Source organism: Ambystoma mexicanum, chromosome 1q (genome assembly GCF_040938575.1).
Source record: "Ambystoma mexicanum isolate Mex_15411 chromosome 1q, UKY_AmexF1_1, whole genome shotgun sequence".
In the NCBI taxonomy this organism is placed as follows: domain Eukaryota; kingdom Metazoa; phylum Chordata; class Amphibia; order Caudata; family Ambystomatidae; genus Ambystoma; species Ambystoma mexicanum.
Genome location: NC_090922.1, coordinates 476303846 through 476317637, shown reverse-complemented (window position 1 = coordinate 476317637; position 13792 = coordinate 476303846). Strand labels below are relative to the sequence as shown.

General features: G+C 48.0%; 1 protein-coding gene across 2 annotated transcripts in view; it reads left to right on the top strand.

Annotated features, from left to right (window-relative positions):
• Positions 1–13792, top strand: part of LOC138529088 (phospholipase A2 inhibitor 25 kDa subunit-like) — an 86386-nt gene that overhangs the window by 69551 nt on the left and 3043 nt on the right. For both annotated transcript variants that reach the window (XM_069640814.1, XM_069640815.1), the window contains exon 3: positions 2764–2910. In XM_069640814.1, the coding sequence (XP_069496915.1) occupies positions 2764–2910 (147 nt within the window). The remainder of the gene's footprint in view (positions 1–2763; positions 2911–13792) is intronic.

Genomic DNA, 13792 nt, shown 5'->3' with positions numbered 1-13792 from the left:
CAGAGCAACATGGCAGGAGGTGAACGGATTGACAGTGAGACCAGTAGATAACAGAGAGGCGTAAACGTGATCTGCAAATGAAAGGGGAAATTCTGATGACCCCGAGGTAATAAGGGCGCTGGGGAAAGCGAATGGAAGGGCCCACAGGTGAGACTGCCCAAGGAGGGGGCCACAGGAGAGACTGCCCAAGGGTGGGGCCACAGGAGAGATCGCCCATGGAGTGGGGCATGGAAGAGTATGCCCAAGGAGAGGGCCGGATGAGATCTGAACACAGGAGGAGGCAGGCCCAGGACTGATAGGGGCAAGTGTACCTAAGGGTGAGGCGGACCCACAGTACGCCCTAGAAGGGAAGGAGAGTCGCCGTGAAGGACGAGTAACCCTGCGAGAGACCCGGTGAAGGAGGAGACTGATCCGGGCAGGAGAAGTGGACAGAGACCGCTGGGAAGACGTGCCAGGGTGAGAAAGACCCAACACAGTGTAGCAGCTGACACAGAGAAGCAGCACCCAGTGCTAACCGGCAAGCAAAGGAGTGTCAACCCACAAAATGAGCACCACGAAGGAACCAGAGCACAGGCCAGGAATGATAGTTCACAGGACACAACCATGCCTGCCCAAAAAGGTGGCCGGAGATGGAGCATGAGGCGGACACCAACAGAGACCCCACAATCAAGCCATCAAGAACAACAGGACAAGGGCTGTTAAGGAAGCTCATCCACACCAAGAAAGCTGCACATGCAAGAGTCCCCACAAATGCAACAACCCAGAGAAAGCACAGACAATGGCGCCACGTGGATGAAAAGAGAGTGGGGGCAAGACTCTGCACAGGCACACGCAATACACGGAACGACCAGCTACCAATCAAACATGCCCAGTCGAAGGAGCGGACAAAGGGGGCACCACACCCACACCCAAGGCAGCCGCCACCTGGTGAAGTACCATCATTACCGAACAACGTTGAAATAAGGCCCAAGAGAAGAATAGAATCCCATCAGAATAAACATGGAAGTCAAGCGAGGCGCAGCACCATACACTGCAGCATGCACAAACCAATGGGGGAAGGAGGGCTGAACGACAAGTGTCCCCCAGACACCTTCGGGAAGAGGCTGGACTGTAAAAGCGGAACTCCTAAAGTTGACTGTGACCAAGACTACCCCTTCGTAGTACAAAAAACAATGCTGTCAGGGGAAGGTCACAACGAGACTATCACCCGGAAGAACAGAGCACCTGACACAGCAGCGGAACACATCAAGACAACAATTTCTCAACAGGTGCCCCCTGACAGGGGTAACACCCCACTCACCAAGGACAAGTAACCACAACAGAATAAAGGACTGGCGTGGAGGCAGCATGCTTCAACGCTGGAGGCCGGTCAAGGACCGCAGGCGGGGAGGAGTAGCGGAGGGGGTACCCACTGCTCAAAATAACAGACAAAATACGGACAGTAGACTGTAAGGGAGGTGCAAGCAAACACCTGGTCCTCCCAGCGGGAAACTGGACCACAGCATCCTATGTAGCCAGCACGGCCACTGCCACTGATCAGCAGCTCCCCAAGCAGGTGCAGGCCCCAGTTACCGAGAAGGCCACGTGCAGCACAGGCAGGTGCATCAACAACATCACCAGCCTAAGGAAGTTGCTAGCAGATCTACCTGGCTAGAGCCATCAACAGCCACCATGACAATAATGGGCTGTCAGGGGCCACGACGGGACAACCAGCCAAGCAGCATGCCCCAGGCCTGTACCAACACCGCAGAGACCTCCACCACCACTAAGGCGACCAGCATAAGCCCTGCTGCGCAGGCAGCCTGTGCTCCAACCGCGATGATCCCAGGTGACAAAAGGCAGTTCCAAACACCTCAATCTACGACTACGATGAATTTTTGGATTGTAAATACGACCCGAACACAGGACTATACGACAACATCAACCGTCCATACAACTACAACTTGCCGACTGCACAGTACGTGTACTGGGGTGGGGTGGGAAACAAACCTCTCCCCAGGCTTCAATAAAATAGCCCACAACAGCTGCAACCAAATTGCACGGCCGCTAGCACAGAGGATGAGGAAAACAGAAAGGAGAAACACAAGAGTAGGGCTGCTCAACAGGATGCCAAATAGATGGAGTACTGGGTCACGCCTTTGAATGGACAGAAAGAAGATCCGAATAACAGCTTCCAGACACTGCCCACCAAGGACGAAGAGAGAAGGGGATCGGCAACAGCAAATGCCAGCGTCGTTTGGGTTGAAGGAAAGGACACTCAGGCTTAAAGGCAGCTAATGATGCCAGAGAGGACAAGGCCAATAGGGAAGAAGGACACGGAATAGGATTGAGCGGCAGAAGGTGAGGAAGGTGTCAACGCTGTCAAGGTAACCGAGGACTGTACCAAAGAGACCCAACAGTATGGACCACGAGCACGAATGCTGTGGGAGGAAGATCGCATCCCAGGCAGCTGTGCCAGGATATGACACGCGTCCCGGTGTGATTGCAGAGAGGAAGAACAGCGAAACGGAACAGGATAAAGGCAAATACCCCGACAGCTGCCAGAACACACGAGAAGCAAGACCACCCCCTACCAAGATGATAAATAAGGGGGGGTGTTACTCTCTCTCTCTCTCTCTCTCTCTTCTCTCTCTCTCTCTCTCTCATCCCTCCTCCCTCATTGTGGACACCCACAACGATTCCATTTGCTGACATCTTTAGTCGGCTGATAGATGAATTATGTATGTTTATTAACCACAATGCGTATTATGCTTGTGCCTTCAGGATACATAGGCAGCACAGAAGTTCAGAGGTCTTGTGGGAAATCGAACATTTGCAATGTGGCCTACAGCCTAACCACCCTAATGCTGCCAATCGAACGAAGCTTCACCTGCTGCAACATCGGCAACTGCACGCCAGCCACACCCGTTTGTAAGTATCGCAGTGCAAGGGGTGCTCTGAATTTCCCTCTCATCCCTCTGTGCAGGTTTCATATTCACTGTAAAACTGTGAGACCCTGAAACTGGTGGGCAGTTTGAGAAACTGGCAGAGGTGGGAATTGTGAGAATCTTGCCCTTGTGTGTAGTGTAAGATGCTGCCACTATTGGTAGCACGAGAATCGAGCACTGGTGGACTTTGTGTTAAGCTTGTACAGAAGGCAGTGTAATCAACATACAATGAGAGAAGCTCAGCCAGTTGGGCAATCGCAGGAACTGGCACTAATAAACGTTGTGATAAACTCGCACTGGTGGGGTGGTTTTGGGGAGTGCACAACGCTGGCACATGTGCTTAATTTGTGAAAAAATAAGTGCCAGGGCTCAAATAATTTCTAGCACAGCCATGACACTTCGGGATGAGTAGCTTATTGCTCAATGTTTCCACCATCCACGGCTACTCCCCTCAGTGTCACTATGCATGGGGCTAAAGCTGCAACTCTCACTGGCTAATTGGGGTTGATGGATGTACTAACTATGGCAGGTGTGTGATTTCCAATTCCAATCAACATAATATGAAATAATGTACTTTTGTCGTAATGTCGTAATGTGAGTCAAATGCTTAATTGTGTCTTTAAAAACAATCATTGTGAACGTTTTCCTCTGATTTTATAGGTGCTTCTTAGGTGACTGAAAGTTAAAATAATAAAGTTGCCAAAACACCATAACACAATTGAACGGAGTCTGAGACAGTAAGTGCTGGTTCTCAGAAATAAGTGCAAGGGCTGGGACCTGGCAAACACCCCCAAACATTTTAAGCACGTGCTGGTTGACTCTAGTGCACAGTGAAAGTGAAAGAAACTTCCTCTTGTGGTCTTTATAACCAATGCCACTGAGTGAAGCCTGCACAGGTAGGCAATGTGAAAGTGGTCGACAGTAGAAGAAGCTGGCCCTGGTGGACTGTGTGAGAAGCTGAAATGTGTGGATAGTATTAAAAAATTATAAGAAAGGTTAATCCCCCCACAGTTGTGCGCTCTATGCTGTGTTTTATCTAAAAGAATGAGTCGCACATGAAATTGTGTGTCATCAGTGTCTCTGGTATAATTATCAAACAGACAAGGATATTACCTCATATCCAATGATTACATACATTCCAGTAAGTGACTTGTGTGACCATTTTTACAGGTTATATAATTTGATTGTGCATGAGCCAACAATAACCTTTGACGCATGTGCTTTTTTGTTTCGCCAATCCTATGGCTTTCTCTGGGCTTACATTTACACAATGTCTAATATTTACAGCAATGAGGGCTTAGTGTGCACTGCTGTGTAGGACCTAGTTTAACAGTCTGTGACTGACCCATTCATTAGTAGGCCAACAAATTATTGTCAAGATCCATTCAGATATATGTAATGCATTCAAACATATGAAATCAATCTACATTCATTGTCAGTATATTGCCAGGGATTCCATCTGTAAAAGAGAGTGGGAAAAGTGCATTGGTTTTCCTGTGAGTTCAAGAGTTTAGCAATGGTTCCACATTCGTAAAATCTTATGATAGCATTTCATCTTGTGGTAGTTACCCTCTCCCTGTTCTTAGTCTCCTAGGAGACCCAAATGCACTCTGTGGTGATTGGCTGGCTGACTGTCCGGCAAGGACAGCCACCCTGCTGGGTAATGACAGCTAGTCTGGAATGAATGGGAGAGAACTGAATAAAAGGCGAGTCTCTTGGCTTGGAAGGCAGAGTCGACGACTGGACGAAGGAACCGAAGAAGAGCTTGAAGAGGACGCCTGCTGCAACTCCTGGACCATTGGTTTGCCAGGAGAAGCCCTGCTGCAGTGCCTACCTGTAAAGTTCTAATAAACAGAGAAGCCCCTGCAAGGACGACTTCTCCCTTTGAGTTGGTGGGACCAAGCAACTCGAAAAGTAAGACACCTGGACACCTATCTCTGAGCTGGTTGAATTTCCTCAGAGTTGCTGCAGGAAACCGTAGAACCAGGGAGAGGGACACCAGTTTGTGTGCTTTGCTTAAAACCACCGAAATTGAGGTTTGCCAGTTGCGTGCCTTTGACTGTCCCAGTGCAGTGCATGAGTTCCCCGATATCCTCCCTCTTGTCACCACGACTGAGGCCCAGGAACAGCAAATACTTGTTATCATAAGAAGGAATGCGCCCTGCAAGGTGGCGAGACAGCACCAGGTGCCTAACCATGACTACCTCCAACCCCCACCCAGCCCACCAGGAGTCATGACACCCACAACTGCCCCAGTACAAGACCCCTAAATTCCATGATAGTAGGTGACCCCACACCACCAACCATAAACCCTGTGATCGTAAAAAGATCTAAAGCAACACAGACATTCCACCTTATTTCATAATGACACACTTTGTAATACAGGATACATGGAGGAATACATTATAATCCACAGTGAGGGTGGAAAACTTGGCTGCGGATAGTATGATATGGAATGAGAAAAGAATGTGTGGGTCAGCATGATCTTAAACCTCCACCTGTGCCAGTCCTAGAGTTTCCCAGGTGCCTGCCATAATGATAAAATAGCATTGTGCGTTTTTTTTCATCTGATTTTAGTTCTCACCTCGGCGTGGCAGTCTGCCCTGGTAACTTTTGAAAAGGACAAAAAAAAGCTATCAGGGCAGAATGCCACGCCGAGGTGAGAACTAAAAATCAGATGGAAAAAAACGCAACTTGCTTTAAATATTAGCTAATCCGGGTTTTGTAACTGGGACACAGCGCTATGTTCTAGCGACTGTTCCGAGCACGAAACCCACTCACATTCAAACAACAGATAGCTTTTTTTTTTAATACCTTTATTTTTTGTTTTTATATATAACATAATACAACTTCATCCCACATTAGGGTGGCCAAACCCCATTCTCCACCCCCTCCCACCCCCCACCGCACCTCACCCTATAGTTCAGTATCATCACTGGTACGTACTGCAGTGTTCCAGTCCATTGTCTCAGGGAGATGGAGACGCTAGGCCAGAAGGCTTGCCGGAGCGTAGCCTCATTTTAATTAGTGTTTGCTGGGGAGGAAGGGGCTTCCTCAGCTTCGTTCATCAAGAAAAGTATCAGGGGGCCCCAGATGTCTGGTGGATGGGCATGTAAGGGCAACAGTTTAATAAAGTCTGTTTCTACATCTTGGCAGTAGAGGATGTCCTTGCGCCAAGCAGTGACTGTAGGGAGGGGTCCTCGGCTCCAGGCCATGGCGACTCTCCTACGGGCGAGTGTTAGCAGTAGACCTGCCAGTTTCCTTATTGGTGCTGATAGTAGTTTTGTCATTCCAAGTAGGGCTGCTGTCTGGGCGGGTTGTATCGCTTCCCCCACAATTGCTGCTGTCGTCTCTAGAACTTGGCTCCAAAATGGGGTTAGTTTAGGGCAGTCCCACGCGAGATGGGCAAAGTCAGCAGAGGGTGTCCCACATCTTTCACATTTCGCCGATACTTCCAGGTGATGTTTGTTCTCTTTTGCTGGCATGTAATAGGTTTGGTGAAGAAAATGGAAATGGATTAGTTTGAAGCGTGAGTTGAGAGCGATCCTCTGCATTTGTCTCAGAATGTAGGTCCAGTCCTCCTCTGGGATGATTATGTGTAGGGACTTTTCCCATCTGGCTTTTGCGCGGGAGATATTGGTGGTTGTGTCGATGATAAGTGATTTGTAGATTTGCAATACCAATCTGCCTTCTCCCTGTGCTTGTATTGCGTTATGTAGTAATTGCTAGGTCTGAGGCTGGCGTGGAAAGTCGGGCAGGAGTGCTTGCAGGGTGTATCAGGTTCTAAAGTAGATGAATATGTCAAGTGCGGTGTTGCCGCCTCTCTGTTTTGCTTGTTGTGGAGTTATAAAGCTGTCCTCGGTGAAGGAAACTCCTAGGGTATTTATATGCAGTTTATCCACCCATTGGTGGAAAACTTTCTCTGATGTCACCGGAACCCCTGGTATGAACTTGGCGGGAAGAAGGGGTGAGTAGCGCATTTGCACCCCATATTTGTGTGTGAGTTTCTTCCAGATTTTGTACGTTGAGAGCATTACGTTCATGGTGGTGTTGGGGACCGGGATCTGGCCAAAGATGACAGCACTCAAAAGGGTTGGGTGTCGCCAGGGCCCGCTCCACTTGCATGTGGGGTCTGACTGCTTGTGTGGCATACCAATGGCTGAGGAACTGTGCTTGTGCCACCCAGAAGTATTTCTCCAGATCTGGGAGTGCCGGCCCCCCACTCGTCACCGGAAGACACAGTATTGAGTGTGCCACTCCCTCCAGCTCGCTCCGTTTGTTCCTTGCGGCAGGATGCAGGAGTTCACCGGGACTTTCTGTCAGCCTTCTCTTCCGAGCAGTGTCGCGGGACGGCACTGTCCGCCGCCAGTGGCAGGACAGCCACAGTGGTTCGGCCAGGCCCAGGGGAGCGCTGCAACCCAGCGGCTTGCCGCTCGCCCCCTACGCGGCCCGCTCACAGCACGCCGGGTCCCCGCCGCCTCCCGGCACCCTCCGCGACCACCCGATGGGCACAGCAACCGCAGCTGCAGCTCAGCACGGGGGGCTGGCCACAGCGTGCCATGAGCAGCGCCACGGGACCTCCGATCCGGGCACATTCGTGGGCGTCTCTCCTTTGGGCTTGCTGGCTGGGTGGAGGAAGCCTCGTCTTCCCTGGCCCCAGCTTCGCTCGGCTCCGAGGATGAGCGTGAGTACCAGGATTCCAGCAGGGCCTCTCAGCGGTCCACGGGGCTCACAGATGTGGACTGGATTCTGGGATTCGGGGACAGCGATTTTCCCCAGGATTTCACTGTTCCACAGAGATTCACATAGGCAGCAGGATTAGTGCTCGGTCAGGGCGGGAGGGAGCTGAAACTTGCAGGATTCTTTAGGATTTATTCCGGGTAGAACAGAGCTCACTTGAAAGCGGCCATCTTGGATGGCTCTCTAGCGCCCTCTAACAACAGACAGTTATAAAAACGAACAGTATTCGTTTTTGTCAACAGACCACGTGAAAACCGGCAACTGCGCTTTAAGGATGGGAGCAGGCGTAGAGCCAAACTGAATTGAACAAGCAGAACTGATACGTTCAAGATGTTTTAAAGAAGACAAAATCTTCAATGTTACAGGTACACCAGGTCAAAGTTAATACTCAAAGTATAAAAACAGAAAAAAATAATTTGAAAATAGATTTTAAAAATTTAATTTTCAGAACCTAATTCATTGAAACAAGACATTTGTCCACACCTGATGAAGGGCGTTTAGAGCCCGAAACGCGTCGTGCATTAGAGAATTCCAGGAACAAAAGGGCAACTAGCCTGAAGCTAAAGGAAAGTCTTATATATGGACTAATGTTTCTCTGAGCCATAGGAAATGGACTGAAAGATGAAGAATGTGTGACATTTTTTCGCATGATAATGTGAACTATATGAAAATGTTTCAAGTATTTTTGTTTTAATATTGTAATCAAGAAATTTGAAAACTGATGTGTGACATCAGCCACCATCATTTATACTTTGTGTTCAAACAATTAAAATATGAGAAAAAGTGCAAGATGAACAGAGAGAGAGTACTCATTTTGCATAATTTTATGCTCAAAAGTGTGCACAGAGCCAAGGTCATTTTTGCTAAAGTGATGCCAAAAACTGTTCTATCGCGATAATTTAGACAATGGGGAATGTGCCAAATTAATCGGTGTATTTCATTCTGAAATATCTCTGCTGCAGAGAACAGCAAAGCTTAACCCTTTATATCGAAATAATCCTATGTGTATCGGGAAGGTGGTGATATATCGGCTCTCCAGATGTAGCTCAAGCTGATGGTACACCATGCTGAGATCGAGTTTCCAAAACACTTTGGCTCTGTGCAGAAATTGCATCATGTCTGTCATTCTGGGTCATAGATGCCTTTCCCTTTCTATGGCCTTATTCGGCATCCTCATGTCTATGCAGAGACATATTGGGCCCCATTCCGACCCTGGCGTTAACCAAGGCGCTATTAGCGCCTTGGTTGACGCCGTTATCATTCCGACTCCGCCATGGTGAATGGCGGAATTACCGCCCCATTCCAAGGTTGGCGGGGTCGGTAATTCCCCATTCACCATGGGCCCTTACCCATTCCCATTTTTGCCCCATAGGGCTCAATGGGAATGGGGAAGGTGCTAATTACGGCACCGTAAATTACGGTGCCATAATTAGCTCCAAGGTCCCTTTGCGGGTTGGTTTTTTAACGCCTGCAAAAAGCAGGTGTTAAGTTCCAACCCGCAAAGGGAACTCGGAATAGGGCGGTAAGGGTTTAACGGCACCGGTCTCGTTACCGGTGACCGTTAACCCTTATCGCCCGACTCGGAATGAGGCCCATTTTCTTGTTGTTTTGTTTCTTGGGCACAGGTAAAATTGGGGAGACCCAAGGTGTTGGCCCGTTCACATGCTCAATTATGACATGTGTAAATAGGGACTGCAGCTCATCTTTTACCTGGGACTGAATATTCAGGGGAATGCCTCTATAACGTTGAGATATCGGCTTGATTTCTTTGATGAGGTGTAATTTAATTTGTCTTCCTCTCAGCTTTCCTGAGCCTTTAAACAATGATGGGAACAACCATTTCCTTGGCGCTTGAAGTGTAGGCCGACATCATCTGGTACATTATGTGCACATTATGTGCACTAGACCCATTTTCATGGCAGACTTAAAGCTAAGGATGCTGCCTCCAGGCATGTCGCCTTTCGACACATCTATCTTTTTATAAACATGATGCTTCAAATATGCTGTATCGGTATATGTCGATGTCTGTTGCCCTCATCCTGGTGGTAGTCTGTAAACTGTCATAGGTTTCTTCACTCATTACATTTACAGTGGCTCCAGTGTCTATAAGAAACCCTTGAGAGTTTCCATTCACTTGTAGTAATAGGGTGTGGATGAATTATACCACTGTCTTATTGCCTATAGCATGTACATACCCTCCTTTTCTTTCACCACTGGATCAAGAGTCTGAATCCGTTTGATGCCTGTAAGACATCTCAATGTAACGTATTGTATGCCGTGTCGATCTTCATTTTTGATCTTCTGGGGTTGCCGTTCAATGACGTTCTTGATGCCGTCCTGACGAGTGTTTGGGGCTTCTGGGTGATGTATTACATTTTTCCTGCGATCCTCGGCTTCAATAGGTTGGAGATATTCGTTTAGATGTTTGCTGCCCTTCCGAGCCTCACTCTGAATATCTTCTCGCTGAACTGGTCGTCTGTATTATCAACATTTTTGCACGTAGATCAAAAGTGGTTTTCCTCTCCATACCCATCACATCTGTGTCCCCTGGCAGGGACACGTACCTTCGTGCAGAAAATCACAACCATACCTGAAATACTTTAGTGCTTCTTTCTTGTGTGGCTTGTCAATCGCCTGTACCTGGCATTTCGGGGCAGGAGTGGCTTGTGATATGGTTGTCTTCCACATGGACTCAGCTTGCATGTTGATGACCCTGTCAGATCGTGCTAATATCAGGATCTCTTCTGGTGATCTCCTCTTCTGAAGCAGTTTTTTACAAAACTCGGCCGACTCAGCCTGCTATTATTTGAGATCTAAGGGATTCTTCAGAGGAATAATGATCAAAGTCACAGTATTGCACCCTTTTCCTCAATCGCATGACAAATATGTCCAGGGTTTCACCCTTCACTTGGATGATCTGAAAAATCTGTCTTTTGTAGTTAATGTTTCGAAGCAGGGCAAAGTATGCATTTAGTAAGTCAATAACACCAGTGTAAGAATCTGTGGAGTCTTCTGGCATTTCATATACCATATTCCACACAGTGGGGCCCAAGGAGTTCATCAATATACCTCTTAGGCATCTAGGGTCTTGTATACATAGAAGTCCTTCGGCCATCTGTCCCATCTTGGCCCTATACTGCCAGTGTCTGTAATGTCAAAAGGTGGCACTACCTGTAGCTGCAGGTTTTCTTGTGGATCCTCCCTGCGGATGGGCGTTATGGGTTGAGAAATGGACAGCGTGCCTGCCACAGACTCTTCCGCTGACATGGTTGTGATTTGTCGTGCTTCTGCCTTGCTTGTTTCGCTGCTTTTGGGTGTCTGCGCAGCCTTTTCTTTCCTTGCAGTGGGCACCTTCAGGTGCCTGTGTTGTGTGTAGTCCTGCTCGGATGGTTGCAGCTGCCCAGGCAGGCACGTGGCTGCCACAGCACTTCCACATACATCAACATCTTTTTAAGTGGCAGCACTCTCGTGGAGCAGAATTTATGAAGGCCGTGTCCCAATGCTTATTGTGCCCTAGTGGGATGAAGGTACTTGTGCAGTGCTCACATGGAGCGGATGGCTTGTCACATGCTGCACTATGCTTCCGCCTACCCTCTCCCCTGCCGAGACTACAGTTCCACTACTTTTTTCGGAACACTTCTACCATTGGCTAACCCTCCATACAGAATCTGTTGGTTGTCTCCATGACCAGCAAAGAAACTGCAATCCTGAACACCCGTGAAGATCTGCTCTCTAATCTTGACTCTAGCATTCCCTCTGTCCTCATTCTCCTCAATCTTTCCTCGAAATTTGACACAGCCAACCACAACGACCTGATTACTCGTCTCTGCGAGACCCTTGGCATCACAGATCAGGCTCTGGCGTGGCTGACCTCCTTCCGGACCGACCTTCCCAGGTTCAGATTGGGTTCTTTGTCTCCACCACCTCTCTCTTCACTTGTGCTGTTCCCCAGGGCTCTATTCTCTCTGACTGGCTCTTCAATTTCTTTCTGGCCCCTTTGGCCCTCCTGCTCTCTACCTTTTCCTCTAACTTTCAGTGTTATGCGGATGACACGCAGCTCTCTCGGCCTCCTCCGCCTCCTCACTCATCCATGACTGTCTATCTGATATTCAGGCATGGTGCACCTCTACGATCTCTGCCTCAATGCCAGTAAGACTGAGATCCTTCTCATTGGGACCCCTGCTCCCGCTTTTCCTCTCTCACTCTAGCCGCCCTCCTTGCACCCCTCTGCCCTCACCCTCTTGTAAGGCAAAAAACCTTGGGGTCATTGTCGACTCCACTCTCTCCTTCTTTCCACACATCACAGACTTATCCAAGAAGGCCCATTTCCAGTTGCACCTCCTCAGAGGTATTCCCCCTTTTCTCACCTAGCCCCAGAAGATCACTGTCTCCAGAGCTCTGGTACTCTCTAGGCTGGACTACTGCAACAGCCTCTTCCTCAATCTGCCTAACTCCACTCTTTGACCTCTTCAACTCATCCAGAACAGCACCGCAAGACTTATCCTTGGCCTCAAGGCCAGGGAACACATCGTCCGGCCCTGAAATCCCTCTGCTTGCCCCTGGTGGCTGCAACGATCAAGTTTAAGATTCTCTGCATCGTCCACAAGGCTTTCTGGGGCCGTGGGCCTTACTACATTCAACTCTCTCCCTAAGTACCTTCCTCCTAGAGCCCTCCGCTCGTCTACTTCTAATTCTCTGTGGGTGAGTGGCTTTTCCAAGCAGAGAATGGGTGTAGATCTCTCTCCTCTGCAGGTGCCTCCATCTGGAATGGCCTCCCTGTCCCTCTCCGCCTTGAGCCAGATCTCCTTATGTTCCAGAAGCTCCTCAAGACCTTCCTTTTCTCCTCTTCTTTCTCGCTGCTTCTCCCCTGCTAACCTATCCTTACTCCTACTCCATCTGCTGACTGGCTGCTCGTTGTCCTCTCGGTCTTACAGGACAGGACAAGAGGCCCCCCCATGACCAGTCCCCCTGCACTTGCTGAGTTTCGAAATAGGGATTGACTTACTGCCACAGGTTCTGCGGGATAAATATAATGGAACAACAAAAATGAACCTGGGCGAAATGAGATCAGAACATCTGTACACATTTAAACAATACCAAGTCTTGTCAAAAATATATATATATTTATTTATAAGCAATTTACACAAATATTTATTGTTCTCAACATCCACATTTAAACACCACCATTCATTCCATCATTCATTCACACTCTCACTATACATGTCAATATTCCACACTTGTGGTACTAAGACCACCTAGAACCAATATATTAACATAAATTTCAACACCTCTTGGTGATTACAGTAAGTGTTAATACAAAAACAAATAGCATATTGCTTATTTGCTGTAACTCAACATATGTTTCGGTCGTCACAATAGGCCCCTAATTCAAGCCGGTAAATATAAGTGACCTTCTTCAGGAGACGGATGGTTCTTTTGCAACCACTCCGAAATGTCAAAAGGTGGAGGATGTCATCAAACCTCAATCTACAAACAAACAATATACATAACATCAGAATTCCGATCTCTTATTTGTTTAGAAACAGATATATCTTGTGTGTATATCTCAGTTTATGTGTATACAGATTGGCACTCACCTCCACGTGAAATAATGGAGACGCGTGTCAACGATGGACTAAATCCTGCAGTGGTGCTAGATAACTCTGCGCCTATACTGCAACGTAAGAGGAGGACAAAGCATCTTAGTAAGCCTGCCCTATAAACAATACACCATTGTATATATGGTATGGACACACTATCTTACCTGATCAAAGATTCAGGTATGGGGGTGTCTTGCGTCTTTATTCAATAAATCCAAAGAGAAAACATCCCTGTTCTCGCCTGAAATGCAACACAGAGACTCAATACTCAAATATTTTCATCTTGACAACACTGGAGGTAATCAAACCTCCTATCAATTCGCCTCACCTCATGTGGCCGAGTCCAGATATGTTCTATTCTGGTACCCCAGAATCACAGCGCAGTGAGAAAAAACTGGGGTACCAGAATAGAACATATCTGGACTCGGCCACATGAGGTGAGGCAAATTGATAGGAGGTTTTGATGCCCTCCAGTGTTGTCAAGATGAACATTTTTGAGTATTGAGTCTCTGTGTTGCATTTCAG